Source organism: Grus americana, chromosome 12 (assembly GCF_028858705.1).
Source record: "Grus americana isolate bGruAme1 chromosome 12, bGruAme1.mat, whole genome shotgun sequence".
In the NCBI taxonomy this organism is placed as follows: Eukaryota; Metazoa; Chordata; class Aves; order Gruiformes; family Gruidae; genus Grus; species Grus americana.
In genome coordinates, this window is record NC_072863.1 from 19317036 (window position 1) to 19337102 (window position 20067).

The following is a 20067-nucleotide window of genomic DNA, read 5'->3' on the forward strand; positions in this document are numbered from 1 at the left end:
AAACTGCTACAGAAAATTTCTCCTTCTATTCTCCAGGTTAAATAGAATTGCATGGCTATGGAGGCAGAGGAAGGCCCTAAGGGAGAAGTATTCCTCTTTGAAATTGAATATTTATTGATTTTTCTTTCCGGACCGTAAACCATGAGTTTCAGCCTCTCACCAACAAAGAAGTTTGTGATATCTAAGGAGAAAATAAGGGAAATCAGACAGCAAGGGAGAAAAAATCCAAGAGAAGCATTAAAGCAGTGGGTGATGGGCAATGAGCTCAGCTGCTCCCAGAGCCCTGCACGGGGACTCACTGGAAGGGACAAGCAGGCAGCCTTATTAGGGAGAGGTTTATTATGCTGAGCCGATGGGAGCTGCAAACCAACAGCCACAAACTGAAATAGCAAAACCATAACTCCAGCTGGGAGGCAGGCTGGGTGGTTTAAGAGGTCTTTTTCATCTCAGATTTCTGCGAGTGAGTTATTGAGCGCTATTACTGAGCAATGCAGGCTGCGGAGCAGAAGACGTGAGCCCTTCTGCAAGGGTCTTACAGTCCAAGGAGCACCAGCTGCACAGGGCTGGCCCTTTTCTCTTGATGGAGTGGCATAAAGAGCTCCCAACAACGTCCTCGGCTCTTTGAACACAAGGATGCTTGCTGGGAGCTGGTCCTGACTCCTTCCCAATGCACAGGTCCCTCTTGCAGGGACCGTACTCTGCGGTCCCAACACCTCCTGCTCTGTGCAGGCTGGGGAGACTCTTAGATGGTCTTAATGGGCTTAAACATCGGCTGCTTACAAACCTGTCTACATAGGAATTTTAACTTCCTCTTTTAAGTCATTTATAGGAAATGTTATAAAGTTCCGCCTAATTTTCCCCCCCCCCCAAAAAATATTTAAAAATTATTCTTTAAAAAAAGCTTTGAAAACTTGTGTGTCAAGTGCTGGCACTCCTGCGGGACTATTATCCTGCAGCTCTGCTAGTTTTGTAGCCCCAGGGATGCCTTGCAGCTCAAGGTGGCAGAACCGCAGTGAGTAGCGGGAGGAGCACTGTGCACACAGGCGCTGCCAGCCCTCAGCCAGCCACAGGAGGGAAGCCATGCCAGACCCTTCTCTTGTGGGATTTGCTGTTTTCTCTTTCCAAGGGAGTTTGCAGGATGAGTGCAACCCCAAAATGTTCCAACCTTTCCCAGTCTTCCCATCACTGAGCTCTTAAACTCTTCTTTCAGTGTCAGACCTCCCCAGGGCAGGCCTGGGGACAAGGACGAGGACATGTCCTTTGCCCAGAAGCACAGGAATCGCTAGACATCCGCTGTGCATTCTGCTTCTCCTTGCCATCCCCTTTGCTGCATTCTGTAAAATGAAGATTACCTTCATGGGGGAGTCGTGAGCATTAATTTAGCTGGTAAAGAATTTCGAGTTTGTTGGCTCTTCTGTGTTTTGTTATTAAAACCAGAAAAAATTCAAACCCCACAGGACAAATTATATTTCAGGCCAATTTACCTCATTTAGCTTGTATGTGCTCTAATTAATTATTTAGATCACAGATACTGGATATTTTGTACATACAAATGAAAACATGGTCCTCAGACAGAAGGTGAGCGATAAAGGTCCTTGGCTAAACCTTTCAAGGCAGGCGCTTGGCTCTCATTCTGACCTTGTTTAACAGCTAGCTGTTTTTTCAGCACATAATAGGTTTGCTCGTGGCCTGTTTTAGCTGACATTGCCACGGCAGAGCAAACGTTTGCATGTGAGAGCAGCCCTTTTTAAACCTCACACCACTTATTCAGCAGAAGCAGAGGCGTCAGATTGTGGAAGTAGCGATTGCTTTCTTAGAAACCCTACTGAAATGGAAACAGAGCTATTCCTCTTCCCTTCAGAAGTGGCTCTGGAATTCCCAAAGTGAAAAATTCAGCAGCAAGACGAAAACACTGATAGCTTGTGTTGCACAAAGCAACGTGCTGGCATCCAACCAACACTGCTGCAAATTCTTTCTTCATTTTGGCACCAATCTATTCCACTTACGAAGGGCAGATGAAAATTGTTCTAGATTTATGTTGGCTCTGATTGTAGTTGTGCTTTTCTGATAAAGCCTTCTCTCTGATGCCAGCAAAGCTTTGGAGGACATGTAAACGCATCATCATCGCATCATTCCTTCAAGAAAGAACTAAATTCAAGAGGTCCCCAAATAAATGTAATAATTCTTCTGGATGCATAGATCCTTTCCACAGTGTAAGTGAGGAGCCTAGGCTGAATCCCAGGAATTGGTTCCTATTTAAGGATATAGGTTACTTCATCTCAACCATGGGAGCGTAATTTTTCACCTTGAACTTGACAGGGGCTGGGAGGTGCCAGGCACCCTCTGCATCTCTGGCCCGGGGCTGAGGAGCTCCAGCTTCTGCTCCAGAGAGTGAACTGGGTAGTACACGAGCTGCCTGGGTCCCTGCGAGCTAAAAGCTGCTGCCGCCGTCTTGTCTGGCCAAGGCGTGCCACAGCTGGGCTCCCAGTGACTCCAGTGTGCTGCATCCCCGTCCCCTGGGGAAAGGAGACACGTAGCTCATTGCAAGCAAATGCCAGGAAAATGAGGAGAGGATATTTGATTCTCGGAGATAAAAGCCTCATGCTGAAAGGTGTGTCAAAACCCCTGCTTTGCCTATGCCACGGAGTGGGGTGAGTCCTGCGTGTTGGCAATGACAAACCTGCGAGTGTCGATTTGCAGGCGAGCTGCGAGTGTCTCAGAAACTCAGCACATTGTACACTCAGCATTGTAGGATAAGCAAAAATGTTTCAGAGTACAACATTTTGCAAGTAAAGGCATATCAGTGAAGATTTCAGAATGGGAATCAGCCGTTGAGTGGAGACAGTGATGGGACTGGATGTGTCAAATGGGAGAGGAGGTGCAGAAGATGGTCTTTCAGCCCTACCCATGCAGGTAGCTATGTCAGTAGCCGATGCCACTTTCCTCCTGGAGAGCGGAGGGGAAAAAAATGGAGCCCAGGGAGGCAAGGTGCAAGTGCATTGTATGTGTGGATGCAGTTTAATGGTACAATGAAGTTGATGTTAACAGCGAGCACCCAGGGAAGAGCTGGTCCCATCCTCTCCCACTCTCCTACCCCTTTCCTGGTGCTGGCCTGCCTGTGCCCGGGCAAGGCTGAGTGCTGGGGCACCGCGCTGTCAGTGCTCCCTGTTTCCCAGTGTGGGATGAGGTGGTTTTCGCTAGTTTTGCTCCCTTTGGTGGCAGGCAAGGAGCAGCCCTGGCACGGGGCAGCAGGTAAGCCCGCTGGGAGGTACTGGCAATCTCCCCATCGGCCAAGCTACACCATCCATGGCCCTGCACCACTGCCACCCTGCTGTGGCACCTGCACTGGTTTCAAGGGGGGTTGAGTGCTTAAATGTCTGAGCCTGCAAGCGCTGATTCACCTGCCCTGCTGACTCAGGCTGTGCCTATTTAAAGGCTGCCGTCCAGTGGCGCGTCAGCGGCACGGGCAGGGCATTTGCTCTTGTCCCTGCAGCTCAGAGCGAGATACCACCGTTGGTTTCAGAGCACCTGAATATTTGGGGCAATGAACGGCAGCAGCCGAGGGCTGTTAGCTTGTCTGAGCTTGCAGTTCCTCTGTCCCTTTCTGCCCCTCACCTTCCTGCATGTTTCCTACAGCTCATGTGTTACCCCCACAAAAAAACCCAACTGTTTTCAGCAGGACAGGGGGGCTGGCTGGCTGCACCAGCCCCCCCTGCGAGCCTGGGGAAGGCAGTGAGGGCAGCCGTGCATGAGGTGGAGAGGAGAGGCCCACCCTTCCCAAGGGCAGTGCGGATTTGGGCAGCTATCTGGCATTATTTCCCCTCAGCCCTGTTTTCATGGCTGCCCAGCTATGATAGCCAGTGTTTTCTCACACAGCCTCAGCCCTGCTCTCCTCTCCCATCATAAGCAGCACTGACAGGGCACCTCTCCGTCTCCAGTCTCACAGCGTCAGCCAGACGATAAGCCTGATGCAATTGCGTATCTGCAGGGAAACAGATTATCAGGCAGCTTCTCGGCTAGGACAAAACCAAAGCCAGCAGAGCCACAGCCACTCACGCCATGCCAAAGCCAGCCTTCATATCTCCAAGCAGAGGGACCATCAGCTTTTCCACAAAGCACAGCTGCAGTTTTCTCTTTCCTCTCACTGACTGCCCAGGTTGTGCTGAAACTACGGACCCCTTTAGACTCACAAAAATTAAAATGCTGAAGAAATGGTGACAGGTACTAGGCAATCCTGCCCTGGTCTTGGGGCTGAGCTCCCACCTCCCCACAGCTGCGTGGGTACTAGCTAGTGTCCCCAGCTGCTCCCCATCCCATCCCCTCGGCTTGCTCACATGCAGGTGATTTCCATCCAATTTCCATCAGAAGGAGCCAAGTGTATTTAAGCTGCAGGGCTGGCAGCTTTGGGAAGAGGAGTGAGGTGTGGTTTTGCAGTTTTGTGGTTCCTTCTTCTCTCTGCTTTAGTGGCCTGCTCTCCTTGGAGGCAAGGGAGCAGGTCCTGTTTGGCTTAGACCTTCTGAAGCCTTTCTTGTTTGTTGTGTAGGGCTGAGAGTGCATTAGGGGGTGATCCTTCTGTCCTGATGCTTCTGTGGGGTGTGTATTAACTCTGTGCAGCACTTGGATTGCAGGGGTAGAGGTGCGGACTCTTTTTGGGACTATATATCTGAGATACCTGCTGGGCTGTTTTCCACAGTTGGAGCTTGCTAGTGAAGAAAGTGTTTTCTCCATTAAACATTTTTCCTGTGTTTCTATTTCATGTTTGGGGCTGTGTGTCTTTTTTCCTGGCTGTCACAAATTGGACTTGTCTGAGATTTTAGTAATTTGTTACCTCTAGCTACTTTCAGTAAAGACCAAATCATTTTTGAACCTCAACAGGTCATAAGGGCAAGACTTAATTTTCTTTATGCAATACAATTTGCACCTCATCTCTACTTCCTGCTTATTTCTGATGTAAACCCGTCCTTTACACAGGCTGATATGTGCTTGTTCAGCCTTGCAAGAGCTCCCTCTATGATATTTCATTCTCTGGTCCCTGTATGTTGTTTTCGAAGAATCTTTTGCTTTCAAAATAGATCAAGGTACTGACAGGCTGAACAGACTTAGTTCTAGATAAATTTTTGGATTAATATTAACAGCCTGTGAAAGCCTTGATGTACTACAAGGAAGTATCTTCTGAGTAGGAAAAAAAAATGCTTCTTCTTGACAAATGATTGCTGCTATTTTTTTGTTGATTATTTTAACTATCACCATGCCCATGGGAACTCAGTGTCAGGGAAATCTGTAGTGCCTGTATTGATCCTAAACCCTGCCAGTAAGGACTCTTACATCTTACTGAAAATATCCTGAGCTGTTATTTTGCCTTAAAGCCGAATGGTTGGCTGTCTTTAAACTGACAGATAGGTCTGCTCTGTGCAAAATGAGCATGATTTTTAACTTGGGCATAAGCTATCCCCCAGGTTGATGTTGTTGTGATAGATCATTTTGCAAAGAGCACTTGAATAAGCTTCAGGTAGGGAGGTGGTTGTTCAGATGTTTCGTTAATGAACTTTTAACTCTTATAAAGGCAATTAAAATAGCCAGTGGCTGTATCACTATTGCAGGTAGCTGGGCAGTGCTGAGCCCCTGCACCTTTCTCAGGCTGCCATCAGTGCTGGGGCAGCTGCAGCCTTAGTTTTGGTTGCTCCCTGGCAGCTGCCCAGGCCTTGCTGGTTTGGGCATGACTTTATCCAACATTGTTTTTATGGAGTTTAGTAAGCAGGAATCTCCTAATGTCTTATTTCAGCTTTTCTCTGTGGAACAGAGCTCAAGGTGGATTTCTTCTGGCCCTCAGAGTAAGTGCATTGGTGACAGCTGTAATCAACACAGAGGCTGTTGATGAACAAAAGCAGCTGCTGGAAAAAAAGGGAAAATATGTTATTTTGTTCCTAGAAACTTGCATATAGCTTTATAAAAAGTGATGATGCACCTTAGTCCTGCCAGGACTTCATTGAAGCCTGAATGGGACCCATATCTTCAATCACGAGGGTCTAAAAGACATCAGTGCTTACCAGGTTTGGTTTGGGTTGACGGTCACTCGAAGCAGTGTCTGTGCAAACAGATGTCCTCTGTAAGGTTTGGAAGTTTCCTGTTTAACTTTTTAGGACTGCAACTCCCACAAGGTTTGTTCTGGGCTTTCAAAAGTGGCAGCTCATTAACAGCTTTTTATTAGCACTGAAAATCATTGGAGGGAAGCCACCCAGGTCATCTGGAGCCCTTGGTTTTGCTGGGCAAAAGGTGCTTGTTGCCAGATATTAGCTCATGTACACAGGGTGCAGTCCTAGGTGTTTTCATTTCACAAAGAAAAACGTGTCATAATCTCTTCATAGATGAAGTATCAGATCATTTCAATTACAATGTGCTGGCAGGCTGAAGGCAAGATGAGGGGAGTAATCTTGTTCCTCTTGACTTCCAAAGGGACCACCCTCAGCCTTTTTTCCTGTCACAAATGCAACCTGATAGCGAGCACTTCAAATCAAAGTCCCAATTTGGCCAGCTTATCAAAACGACTATAAAACCTAAAAGAAAATAAGCATTTGTGGGCTGATTGATATATTATGTGGTTGGCACTAAAAGGGCCCTGTTTGTGCCATTTGCAGGCATGGCGGAAGCGCTGGTTCGTGCTGCGCAGAGGCCGTATGAGCGGGAACCCGGACGTGCTGGAGTACTACAGGAACAACCACTCCAAAAAGCCCATTCGGATCATCGACCTCAACGAATGTGAAGTGCTGAAGCACTCAGGGCCCAACTTCATCAAGAAAGAATTTCAGAACAACTTTGTCTTCATTGTGAGAACCACCTACCGCACCTTCTACCTGGTAGCCAAAACCGAGGAGGAGATGCAGATCTGGGTGCACAACATCAGCCAGATCTGTAACTTTGGACATCTAGAAGATGGCACAGGTAGGATCCTGCTTATGCTCATCTTGGGGATTGGGAAGATGGTCTGCCTCTGGGCTCCTCCACAGCAGCACCCGGGGTGAGAGGGAGCATGGACCTTGCTGGCTGGTCTGGGCAGGTGGTGTGGGAATTTATTTCTGAAACACTGTTAGACCCTGATTTGCAAGTTATCAGGGTAGAAATAATAGCTGGCCGCTTGGTCTCACTTCGATGAAGCGATTCCTGCTAGAATAAACAGCAAATCCTTAATAAGAAAAGGTACTGTTTATGTGAAAAGCTGACTGACTGTTATCTTTTGGGGCCGTTTATTTCATTACATGTCCCATATTTATTTAGTTTGGCTTAATGTAAGGCACCTGTTCCAGGAAAGTGTCCTGCAAAACTCACATTTTCTCAGGCTTTGCTGTATATGGAATGTGCACAGACTTGGGTGTATATGCACATACATAAATCAATGACAAAAATACTGAGCTGTCTTAGTCTATTAATGAGAAGAAAAATAAAGAAAAGGCAGAGGATAGGAGAGTGTTAGAAGTGTGTGTCTAGACTTAAGAGATGGTCCTGCCAGTGAAGCATAAAGTCAGCCTGTTTTGCCAGGACCTACACCTGCATATACTCAGTAGGGTGAATTTCTTGGAAAGCTTCCAAGAAGTAACCACTCCAGGATGGATGTAGCCAGTAATTAAAGTTGGGACCTGTATCATCATTAACTTACCTTTCAAATGAGACAATCGGGATCAGATAACAGCAATCTGTCTTTCCCTTGACATTTCCAAGGGGCAGATACACAGCAATTTGAGAGCTTCATAGGAAGTGAGTCAGAATGAAGTCCTTTGCTGTGATAAAAGGCAGTGCAAGAGCAGAAAAGGGTGGTGATGGAGGGACTGGACCCCAAGGACAGTTATATGTTTGGGGGTATCATCGTGTGGCGAGGCAGACTATCCTGCTGTGGTCCCTGTGCTGCTGCACTCAGACTGCTACTGGTGTCTGCGACTGCCCCATAGCCACACCGTTACCTTGTACCTTGAAACAAAAGGCTATGGTGAGGTGTCTTATTTTAATCTATTGTGGTTCCTCACCTTCTTTAATCTTCTCTTCAGTAGTTTCTTCTGAGGGGAAATAGGAGTGGAAGGAGTACTGCAGTGGTCCTGTTAGAAATGTGATGTCTGCCCTCTTTCCATTCACTTTAGAGACCACCAGGAAAATGTGCTGGCATATTTTTATGTGCCAGTACAAACTTCCCATGAATGCAACTTGTGAACTAGAGCTGGTAGCTTTGAGGGATTGGAGTCAATAGCCCTTTGGAGCTTGGATGTAATTAGGGATATTCAGTAACCCCCTGCCTATTGATCTGCCCTTATTGACACTGAGATGTTGCTCTTGCATTGCTACTTCTGGTGCAGTATTATTTTAGATAGAATTTTATCAATTACTCTGAAATGAGGGTAAGTCTTTCCATGCAAACAGAAAAGAGGAAAATATTTCTTGTCTCAAATGTGTATGCAGACTTCTGCTGGCACTGTGCTGAGGATGTGCACAGGGAGATGTGATCCATGGCAGAGGAGCTAATGCAGCGGCTGTCCCCAGGATAAATGCATTTATACTGGGAAATGTCTGTTCTGTTATGCTGGTACAGCGCTGCATTGCTTGTAAGACTTACACATGGGCAATGCTCAGAGTATTACACAGTGGTATTTCTCTCCCAGCAAAGATTGCCAGCGTAGACACTGATGGACGAGAACTGACAGCTCTTGGTGCGGCAGTTGGGGAAAGCTGACATCCCAGCTTTCTGCTCCATTCAAAGTGGATATTATCCCCCAAGAAATTCAACAGTGCAGAGCATTTGCCTTGGTTCAGTATAAAGTCTGGCACCTGAACTTACAGCTCTCATCACAGACCGTGTAAGCTAAGCTTCCAGACATGCACTTATGATATCTCTAATGGCAAATAGCTCCTAAGATCTTCCATTTATCCTGCAGTTCATGCCGGTCAGGTCTGGACTGTATTCAGGTCAGGCTGCAGGGCACATTCAGATCCTCTGATTTAAATCTGCATGGTTTCACAGGTTGCACATCACATTTCAAACAGTTGCTAATTGCTTCAGCTTTTTGGAAGCACGTAAGTCCCCCAAGAGCCTGTAGGTTTAAACAAATTACCCTTAAAAATTAACATAAGAAGAGAAAAGCTCTATTAAATGCCATATGCTTTTTTAACTTGAATGCTACTCTGTTAAAAAAAATAATAGTCCCTGAAATGAATCATCAAAAGAAAGACACATCAATTGCAGGAAACTTTAATAAACTGCTCTGTGTATTAAAATGAATCTCAAAACCAATATTATATTGTGAAATCAATCATTCTTAATCCTTGCATCTCTGAAAATTTGCTGTGAATTTGAGGCCAAAATCAAATCTGCTTCTCTCTGCTTAATGCACAGAAACTATAGCCACAGGTTTACACGGTGACTCAGCTGTAAACACTGTCCCGTTGTTCCCAGCTAGTCCCTTCCAGTAGCAAAGAAGCTGGATGAACAGCCAGATCCTAGTCGCCAGCGGCCTCTGGTCTGACATGTAATCAGCCAGACACAGACCAAAGTTAGCGAAACCACGTCTGACCCCGTGAGGACGGTTTTTTAGTCAACAAGAGGGGATGGCTGAGAGATGGAGGTGAAGTGCAAGCTCCAGGCAAATGTCAGGAAGCACCTGGGAGGATGGCTGTTGGGAAGGACTTGCCAACAGCAACCATTGTGCTGTGACACTCGACGGCCACAAGAAACTGTGCTGCTGGCTGTGCTGAAAACAATGGGGAAGCTGGTACCTTCAGGGGAGTCAGCTGGAGGAGAGAAGAGGCCTCCCTTCCTATTTTCCTACCATTCCTATGTAAAATCTTGCTTCCACCTCTGGTGAAGTCTCCCGGTGGAGCAGTCATTCCCCAATCCCACGGGACACATGGCCATGCAGGGGACTGAGAGGAAGCATGGGCCAAGTGGCTAGGCAGGGGAGAGGATGAAATGAGGTGGCTATGCGACATCATGGGCACATTTCATCCATATGTAAGCTGAAACTATGATTAATTGACACAATGCAATATAGCAGCTTTTCATTGGAGGAACTGCTGTGAAAGTTGTTTAGCCTTTTTCATTAGGAAGCCTTACTTTTAAAGACTGTAGCTGTGCACTGAATGCTCCCCCCGGGGCAGTGCCTTGGCAGGCAGCTCCTCAGCCCAGGAAGGACCTTTCATCTTTGGTTCCCTCTTCGCTTCTTCCACAGGCTCCAGGTATTGTTCAACATCCCATGTAAATGCCTTGCTCCTTCTGGATGCAGCCCTTACCGGAAGATCCCTGCTGATCTCCATTTGCTCCCCTGTTGCTCTGCTGTCTCCCACAGCAGCCAGGGCCACAGTGGAGCCTGATGTCCCCTGGGAGGCCCCCTCGCTGGTGCCCTCCCTGCATGGTGCATGGACCAGGACATTGGCAGGGTCACCTGAAGTGACAGGTGACCCTCGGGTCCCTCTTGGTTGCCAGCAAGATTGGATTAGAGCATTTCTGCTCTTCCACCTCTCCCTCACCTCTGGTTACTCTTTTTACACCCATCCTCACCCCATGCTGGGACCTTCTCCCTTTCTGTCTGCTCTTCTGATGGTTTCTTTGCCTCCTCAAATGTTTCTCCTTTTTTTTTTTTCTTTTGCCAATGTGCACAGACCCTGCCATGGCATGGGAATGGTTTGATTCTCCAGGACCCTGTGGTAGTCACCCCAGGGAGCATCTCCCCCAGCCAGGGCAGTGTGCTGGGGCAAGGAAAACCAGAAGCACCACACTGAGGGGCTACCAGGAGGGACTGTGCTCTCCTTGGAGAGATGCTTTCTCCTGAGCATCTTTATTTTCCCCTCTCTGTTCCCATATAAAGCGGGGCAGGCAGCATCCCGGCGGGCTTGCTCATGGCAGCACCTGGCCCTTGCACAGGGCAGGGGTGAGGGCTTCTCAGCTCATGCTGGAGGACAGGCACTGGGGCTACTCTCTCCAAGCTCCCTTCTCCATGGGAGGAAATCCCTTCTCAGCCACATGTACTCAAAGCTGCTCTGTCAGGCTCTGGCCCCTGGCCAGGAGGGGTGGGTGGCATTTCTACCTCCTTGGTATGGCCATGCAGCCTGGTGGGGGGTTGCTCTGAGCAGGATCCCCTTATTCCACTGTGTCCCTGCACTGCTGTGGCAGTGTAATAATTCTTGGGGAATTCTGTAGCAGGAGGGAGAAGCCCTCTGTTTCTCCAAGCAATGACCCTGCATTGGTGGGGAAAGTCACAGCAGAGGATGCTCCACATCCTCCTTGGTCACTTTCCCCATCAATGCAGGGCAGAGGCTTTTTGGGTTAGTACTGACTGAAACAGTTATTTTGGCAGCCGAAGCTGCCCACTGTCTCTCTGGCAAAGGGGAGGGCAGGCACCAAACCTATTCTCTGCCTTCTTGCTGTTGAAAATGGCCATGCATAATTTATTCTACCCAGCTGCTGCCGCAGTACAACTTTAATGCATGCTGATTCGGTTACCAGCAGAGCTGGCAGGGCCAGGGCCAGTCTGTTAGGAGCTGGCTACAGGTCCCTGAGCCCCTGAAGGTTAGAAAAAGGGCAGGTCTGCACTGTCCCCATCCCTCCCTCCTGCTTGCAACGGTTGCCATGTGGTCTGCAGCTTGCAGCCTTTCCTGATGGGATAATCCATGGCTAAACCCTGCGAGTACCAGATGGAGTTCAGGCCTGTTCGTTCTCTGTGTTAATAATCCAGAATGTCATTCCTTTCTCTTTCTTATGCATTGTGGTAGGTTTTAGTTGTTGGGGTTTAAAAAAAAAAAAGTGGTCAGATGGTGATGTGAACATGCTTTTCTGAGATCCCTATGGAGTTAGCCCTGTGCATATTTGATCATCCTCAGCTTGCAAGACAGCTCTCAGAGTCGAAGGTTTGAAAGCAGAGTTACCCTCTGAGCCAGCACAATGAACAAGAGAAAAGTTATTTTTCAGATGGGAAGGCTGCAGCTCTCAGCTCTGCTTTGTGAATGTGAAACCCTGTAAAAGCCATTCCTTCCAGATGCTTACTGCTGAAATCCTGCTGCTATAAGCACCTGCTCAAAATTAAGCAAATGCTTTGCTTAAGCTGGAATTTAAGCACATGCTTATGTGCTTTGGTGACCTGGGATCCACCACTGTACCAGACCTCCAAAGCCAACAGGAGGAAGCAACTAGAAGTCAGTACTAGTAGAGGTGGCTCCTTCCCCAGTTTAAAGGGATGAGGTGTGGGGTAGTGCAGGGAGAACAGATCAGCTGTTTTAATCTTCTGACTGACATCAGAAAGATGATGGGGTGAAGCCCTCTGTGGCTGGTGTGGAAGTCTGGGTCACTGGAGGGGTTTGTGTTTAGCAATGTTGCTGTCTAACCACCCAAGTTTTGGCAGCTCGCTCTGTCCCTCCTGACCTGCTTGCACATATACCTAGCACCTCCCAGGGTTGAGAAGTGACTACAACAACCCAGTACAGCCCCAAGGCTTGTTGCTGTGTTGAGCTGAGGACTAGCTAGAACCTGCTAGAGGATCTCAGGACCTCACTGCATAGTGCAGGATCTGGCCTGCAGCATTTCCAGCAAACTCTGGGTATCAGTGTTAAAGAAGTCTGCCGCCTTACTGCACTTTGAAGGTGTGTTTATGCTTGGTTTGGTTTTATCAGCAGTAGCTGGTTTCTTGTGTGTGTTTTTGCTGTGGAGTTCTTCATTTTGAAGAAGGATTTTGCAGCTTTGACTCAGGCAGTGTCTGCGCTTCAGCCAGAGACATGGGTACCCACTGCCGAGCCCTGCAGATGTTGGGGACAGCTGGGGTGCCCAGCAAGCACTGTCTGGTCCCCGCACAGCCCTGGTGAGGGAACTGCCACGCAGCAAACTGAATCTTCATTAGAAAAATCATATTCTGCAACTGAGGGCTTGTGCTCCTGGTGCCGCTGTCTGAGCTTGCTGCCAGGAGCAGATGCCTTTGGGGAGCTGATCTGCGAAGACACCCCAGGCCTTTCGCACTCCACAGCTACCCATGGTGGGAGATCCAAGTTGCACTGAGGACTCTATTTTTGAGTCAAAATGCCCCAAAAGCTGGGCCAGAGACTGTGCTTAGCCTTACCTCTGTGTGGCTCAGCCATCACTCCATCTCTCCTGCCCAGTGTCTCCAGCTCTCTAGCAGGGACAGAGCCTGGGAGAGCAGCAGAACCAGACTTGTCTCTGCTGCCTGGCAATGCTCGGGCCAGATGGGTACGAATGCCTTGGCCAAGTGCTGCCAGTGAAGGGTGGCCTTGGTGGCTGGAGGTGAACCCGGAGCTGACGAGGTGGCCAGCTCTGTGCAGCCTGGGCCAGCCCTACTGCCTGCAGCCCAAACCTGCTCCTCTCCCCACCACCACCCCTCTCCGTGTCAGGGGGACCGGAGTGTTATGCCCAGGGAAGGTGTCTCTGAGCACAGGTTCCCCTGTGTCTTGTGGCCTTCAGAAAAGTAGCGTTGCTTTTCTCAGCAGAGCCAGCAAGCCTCCAGATGGGCAGTAACAGCTACACCATAGCTCTCATGGCTTTGATGTCCAGCCTAGAGAGGCCTAAGGAGTTTGCAGACAAGTTCAGATGTGCAACAAATCTGGCTACTCCATGAGCCGCCAAGTTCAATTTTGTCCAATGAGATCTAGAAGGTGGGAAGAAATCAATCCCTTTCCTTGCCACCATTAATTTGAAGTGTTGGAGGTTAATAATTATTTGTGCTAGGTCCTAAAAAATACTTGATAAAACAAACTGCTTTGCCTCAGCACTCTCCTCAGCAGAGGGTGTCTGCAGGAGGGATGCTACAGCCCTGCAGGAGTGGGGGACCCCAGAGCAAGGGAGGTCTGCACCTCCTGCAGCCCCTTGATTTGGCAGCTGGCTTGCCCAGCCTGGGCAAGGGTAGCAGCTGCAAAATCAGGCTTCCCTGTCCCCAGAATCAGTTTTTGCCTTGACCCACTGCTGCTCTGGGGTAAAGTATCCCTGGTGCAAAAGGTGGTGATGGCCAGGAGCGCAGTGGACCAGGCTGAGTCAGAGCCGTTCCTCAGCTGGGGCCATCCATTCCCATTGCAGGTTCAGTGGAGAGCCTGTCTCACACAACCTCGTCCCCGCAGCCATCACCAGCCGCCTCCACCCATGCCTCCCACATCGCCGATCCCTCCTTCTCGGTCGACCACGCTGCTGCTGATGCGTCTGCCACAGAGGAGACCCCCAGCGAGTCAGAGTCGGTCTTCCTCCCTGATTACCTCTTCCTCTCCAACTGCGAGTCGGGCAAGCTCAGCCATAACAGGTAGGTCTGGGGTCTGCCAGATGCATCAGGCTGGAGCCACACTCTGCCTGCCCAGTGATGCCCTGGGAAACTGGGGCAAACTGGTCCTTGAACCCTGCCACTCAGGGTAGGCTCCCAGGCACAACAGGGGACCATCAGCCTAATCCAATTTACACGAGGCTTTTCATTGCACAGATTAGTGGGTAAGCGTCATATGTTGGTCCTGTCCCTTTCCAGGGAGGGTGGCTGGGGATCTCACATACGGCATCTCTCCAGACACCCTTTCTGCCTGCTGCTGCCCAAGGTGCTCCACAAAGTGCCCCTGTCCAGCTCTAGGGGGACCTTCCACAGCCACAGGGAAGGGATAGATGTTTGTCCCAACTGTGGGGTGGTTTGGGTTTTTTTTGCTCTGATCTTGCTCAGTTGCAACCAGATGAAAAAGAAAGCACGGGTCTTAACCTCTGTCTCTGTGCAGGTGTGACAGCTGGTCGAATTCAGACAGATCTCTGGAGCAAACCTCATCAGACGATGTTTTTGTCGACTCCTTGCAGTCCCAGCCCTCCTTGTACCTTGTGCAGCTGTCCAGCACTGGCACTGTGCACCAGGATGGGGCTCCGTTGGCAAATCCCAGCACCGTGTCCAGGAACATAGACATTAGTGGGTCACCCAGTGACTTTTCCTCCTCTTCTCCACTGCTGGGGACACCACTGACACCAACCTTTCAAATTGACAAGAGCCAAAACGCGCTGCCCTATGGTGTAACCCAGCTGGACATCCTGTCCAACACGCCCCCGCCGCGGCCGCCCAAGCCAACCCACTTCTCAGACAGGAGAGGGGATGAAGTGGGCAGCAGCACCCTCCAGAACGGGCACGCAGGGATCAGCCGGGCTCAGGTCGCTCTGGTGCCCAGGAGGATCTCCTTGTCCAGCTTAGACAATGTGAGGAACTGGAAAGGTGAGTGCATTTCCAAGAGCCAGCGAAGCAGGACCGGTGTGAGGGATGGAGCCGTGCACAAGCAGAGTGGGTGCTCACCTCCAGCTGTGCCTCCCTGTCCTCCCCCCTGCGAAATCTTCACCATCCAAAGCAACCTGAAATGCTTGTTTCAAATTAGTTATGAGCAGGATTCAGACTCGTCCCTCACATTTAGCTCCTGCTCTGTAAAAGGCCCTCAGTGTGTACACGTGGGCAGCAATTTGGCTGTGATCTCTTCAGGGTGCCTCATGACTTGCAAGTTTTCTATGCCCTCTCCCTCTCAAAAAAAGAAAGCAGTAGAAAAACAAAAATTAAAAGCTAGCTCACTGAATCGGGCAATGCCAAACTCTCTATTTATGCAGGTGAAAATGTGGGCTTGCACGTAGGAATTGTCTTTGTAGCTGTGCTGCTTCGCTAGAGCCAGACCTTTCCATAGCAGCAGCACGTCTTTTCGCAGCTTAAAGAACGGGAAGCCAGGGAGACGCTGGGGATGGGATGTAATCCCGGCTGAACTGGGGACTTTGTGTGTCCTTGAGCAAATCCCGCTCTGTCCTTGCACTTCAGTCAGGGTAGCCTGAAAACCCGCCGCACAGCGAGGCTCTGCTGCAGAGCAAGTTCTGGTCTGAGCTGGGGTGATTTTTCCAGTTGTTTTTGAAACAACATCATCACAAACACAAATAACAGTCAAAAACCCAGAACATCAAGGTGTCAAAAAACAGCGTATCCAGTATGAGAAGGTTTTATTCTGTGGAGCCACAGAACAGAGGGAGGCGGCTGGAAATCATCAAGTGTTTTGCAGTGATGTGTCATTTTTGATGGAGAAGAAAATGTAGGTTTTTAAGGACAAGCGTCCTTCAGACTCCTGTAGTTTGAATGACCAACTGGTGTTTAGGGCTGTTAGATCTTGCTCTTAAAGCTCAGAAGCTAAAGCAAGGAGACCTCTGTCCAGCCTGTTTATCAGTGTACAAAGAATTCTTGGAAGGTTTGTGGAGAAACACCCATCAGTAGAATTGATAATTCTTAATTATCAGTTACGTTTGGTTGCTCCCTGAAAGGTGCCGCTCTTGCTTCAGCATGTGTGCAGCTCTAACACTGCCAATGTGCTTGAGACAGTTAATGTTCCTCCAGCCCAGTTTACGCCAAGATGTTTTTAAGAGGATTAAGTGGCCAAATGTCATGTTCTGCTACCGTGCTGCAAGGTTATCTCTGTCTGACAGGGGGCAGCAATGAATTAATAAGTGCTGCTATTTTTTCTTACCCTAAGTGCAGCTGAAACCATTTGAAAGGTTAAAGTCGGAATTAAAATGTGTTTAACAAGAAAGATCAGAAAAAGAAACAGGGAGAAAGCAGCTGTTCCTCACCAGCTCCCAGAGTGAGCCCACTCGAGTTATTTACTTCATTTTTTTTGCCCTTGGCAACCTGTAAAAGCTGAAGAGATGTAATTAACCCAGTGCAAAGGCAGCGTACGCTGGTTGCAGTGCCATGAAGGGGAATGAGCTGTGCATGTGTAAGGCACTTGCACCACATCAGCATTTCTGGGTGACAAAGAGAAGAATTTCTCTCCTACCATTAAGTTCCCCCATGCACCCCCCCTGTACAATAACATGTGCTTCCCTGGCACCTTACATATGAGGCTTCTAAATAACTTTCCAAACAGTTATGAATTAATATTCCCTGGAGTCCCTTTTCATATAATTTCCCCACTTTGACAGATGGGAAAACAGAGTTGGGACTAGAGTGGGAGCTGGGTTTAAATTTTTGCTTGGTTGCTTGCTCACCATGCAAGTCTTTTTCCCAACTATTTGTGTTACAGGAAGCATAAGTTACAGCTGGATTATACATGAACATGTTCTTGGTTTCATCATACTTAAAATAGATGTAATCACTCTTGAAATGCTACTAAGTAGGTTCTGGTCTTAAGTGTCATGGGATTTCCTCATTTAGGATAAATACTAGGAGTTATGGAATCTTTATAAAGTGCTAATTATTTTAGAGCCGTATGCTTTATTCCAGAATTATGTCCGTAAGGTTGCACTGCCTTATCACATTTTTAATCACTTTTTTTTCCTTGCAGCAGACATGGAAGGCAGTTCCTTAAGAAGTCGGGATAAGAGGCTTAGCTTGAATTTGGTAAGTACTCAGCTTGCACAAATTTAAAACACTGGCACATGACAAACTTCAGAAAGTAAATCATTTCACATCCTGATATTCAATCATTCCTCTCCTGCGTTCAGCAGAAGAATTAAAAAATGGAAGAAGCAGTTGGCTTTGGGCAACTTCTGTGCCGCTTCTTCACGGCTGCAGGAAGCCTTTGAGAGAGGAGGGAGGAGGAGGCCACAACACTGACCAGTTTTTAAAGCAGATGAAGCCAGGTCTGTTGTGAAAGCCTCACGAATTAAACTGTTGGCCAAGAGCACCTGAGAAAACTGCTTATCTCTTGAAAAAAAGGTCTAGAGAAGCCTATCACTTCATGATCCTGAGGGATATCTCCTCTTTAGGACATAGGAAAGTCTTTGCTCTCAAAGCGCCTGTGATTCAGGGCTCTGTCACTCCAAAGCTTCCTGACTCTGCCTTTGACAGACAGGGTTAGATGTAGCACCATCACACATCACGTAGCTGGTCTTCTGCCTGGTGCTGGATACTGCCTTCTGTGTGGGAGACCCTTTGCTGCTTGCATGTAAGTTCTGGTGGTGAGCAACTTATATTTTTCTCCCCTTTGAAAGCTTGCAAGGTTTGTAATCAGTCCCTCTTACCACTTAGCCAGCACTAACCTACATGAAATGAATTTTCAGTGTTTATTCTCAGCTACCAGGAGCAACTTGTAGGTCTATGTGTCTGTTCTCTCAGCTTCCACATTTGCAAAAATCTAGTTGATCAGATGTTCTCCTTTCAGATGTCGTTTTGTAGGAAGGAGCCTCCTTCGTTTTATAGGTCAGAATTACTGCTGGGAGAGGCAAGTGCAGCCTCACTGAAGTTGGAGTATTTAACCTACTTAAGTCACCCATAAATTTGGTCCTAGTTTCCAGCAGTGACTTGCAAAGCTCAGAAGTGGACTTCCCCAAAGCTGGAGCGTGCATCTGAACACATGCCTTTGTCTCGTGTCTTTCCAACTTGCACATCTCAGGTCATGTCAGGACTCTCTGGGCCTGGGACTCGGCTCAGATCTGTTGCCAGCTCACAGCACCTCCCAGCTTGCAGGGGGTTAACTATTCATTTATTGACCTGTTTCTCTTTCTTTTCTTCCTTTGCTTTTTAAGCCCTGCCGGTTCTCCCCGCTCTACTCAACTGCTTCGGACGGCACAGAGGACAGCTACGTACCCATGCGCCCCAGCACCTCCCCCTCTGCGCCCGGCTCCGACTGTTCACCCGATGGCTACATCCCCATGAGCCCCGGCTCAGCCACATTTACCTTCCCTGTCGTCAGCACTGAAAAACTCACCAGCCCTTTACCTGAACTTCCCTCAGACCTGGAGCCCCCTCCGGTGAACCGAGACCTCAAGCCTCGTAGGAAATGTAAGCCCAGACCTAAAGTGCAGTGGGCAGTCAGGGGGTCCTGATAGGGGGGACACAGGTGACCTGCTTTGATAGTGTCCTTGGCACATTTTAAAGCACTTTCTGCTCTAGAAGAGGGATTGAATTGTTGTGTAAGTGGCTTATAGTACTGTAACACAGGATGCATCTGCAGGGTCATTTGTGAGCAGAGAAAGAGTGTCCATCCCCACTTTTGCAGTTGAAGACCAGGTGGCTGCATTAGCATGGTGCGTGGCTTCAGATCCACTCTGACTGCAAATGACCAAATGGACGTAGCCTTGGAGAGACAGCAGACTAAGTCCTGCAGCTCTGAAGTACGTGTACTGCTGTCTCACCAGCTCCCTGACCTTCCAGGAACAGGATGCTCAAACACTCAAACTTGATGTGTGGGCTGTTGGTTAAACCTTTGTTGGGTAGATGCAGCTGTCTTGGTTTAATTAGGAATTTCCTGCAGATGCTTTTACTGATGGTAATTTTCCACTCCTTTTCATGGCATCTCCAAAATCTGGGTTGCACTTCCAGAGGATATACTGGGGACAAAATTTAGCTTTGCAGTGGAAAAATTGCCTAAACCAAGCCTACATTAAACCTCTTTGGGCTGCAGAGCCACAGGGCTACTCAGAAATTGGTTCAGGAACTGCTACTGTGACGTGGGGACAGGAATTTAGACCATTGCCAGGAAGCAAAGCAAGCTCAGGTCCTTTCTTTGAGGGTTTTGAGAATGGAGTGGAAAATGTACATTGACTGGGGGGTGGAATGATCTTGATCTCCACTTGTAGGACCTTTTTGTTTAGAAGACAGCCCAAAACCTGTTTAGACCTGTAGGCTGAACTGGCCTCTCCTCTTGAAGGCAGCATATGCAGAGCAGATTTGAGGCAAGCACATGGACCTGGTGGGGCATTTGCTCTCCTTATGCCCATTGTATTTATTCTGTTATTTTAGGGTAAATGAGGGACTTAACTTTCCAGTGCTGACTGAAGTGGTCATTTGTTACTGATTTATGTCTTGGTTATATCAGTTATGGTCTGTGAAATACTCTGTTAGTTTCTTGCTGTTAATACAAAACTGCATTTTTCTAAACAGTCTGTACTTTTCATTAGCTCTGCTATTGGAAATGTAGTTCCTTTTGTATCTACTTGCAGCACGGCCACCTCCTCTGGACTTGAGGAACCTCTCCACAATCCGGGAGCATGCTGCTGTGACCAGGATGTGGACTGTGCCTTAGTAAGTCAACAAGAAACCTGCCATTCCAATCTTTTAAGCATTAACATTGTGGAGTGGAGTTAAAAATATCTTATCACATCCCACAAGAAACAGTTTC

The 20067-nt window shown here is 48.3% G+C and overlaps 1 protein-coding gene across 5 annotated transcripts in view; it reads left to right on the forward strand.

The window, feature by feature from the left end:
* GAB3 (GRB2 associated binding protein 3) overlaps positions 1-20067 on the forward strand; it is an 80431-nt gene that overhangs the window by 51967 nt on the left and 8397 nt on the right. For 3 of the 5 annotated variants that reach the window (XM_054839730.1, XM_054839727.1, XM_054839731.1), the window contains 6 exons: positions 6636-6939; positions 14048-14264; positions 14719-15197; positions 17290-17345; positions 18473-18728; positions 19889-19970. In XM_054839730.1, the coding sequence (XP_054695705.1) occupies positions 6675-6939; positions 14048-14264; positions 14719-15197; positions 17290-17345; positions 18473-18728; positions 19889-19970 (1355 nt within the window). In that variant the 5' untranslated portion in view covers positions 6636-6674. Of the gene's footprint in view, positions 1-4047; positions 4222-6635; positions 6940-14047; positions 14265-14718; positions 15198-17289; positions 17346-18472; positions 18729-19888; positions 19971-20067 lie in introns of those variants that run through there. The other 2 variants (XM_054839729.1, XM_054839728.1) reach the window with 2 other exon arrangements.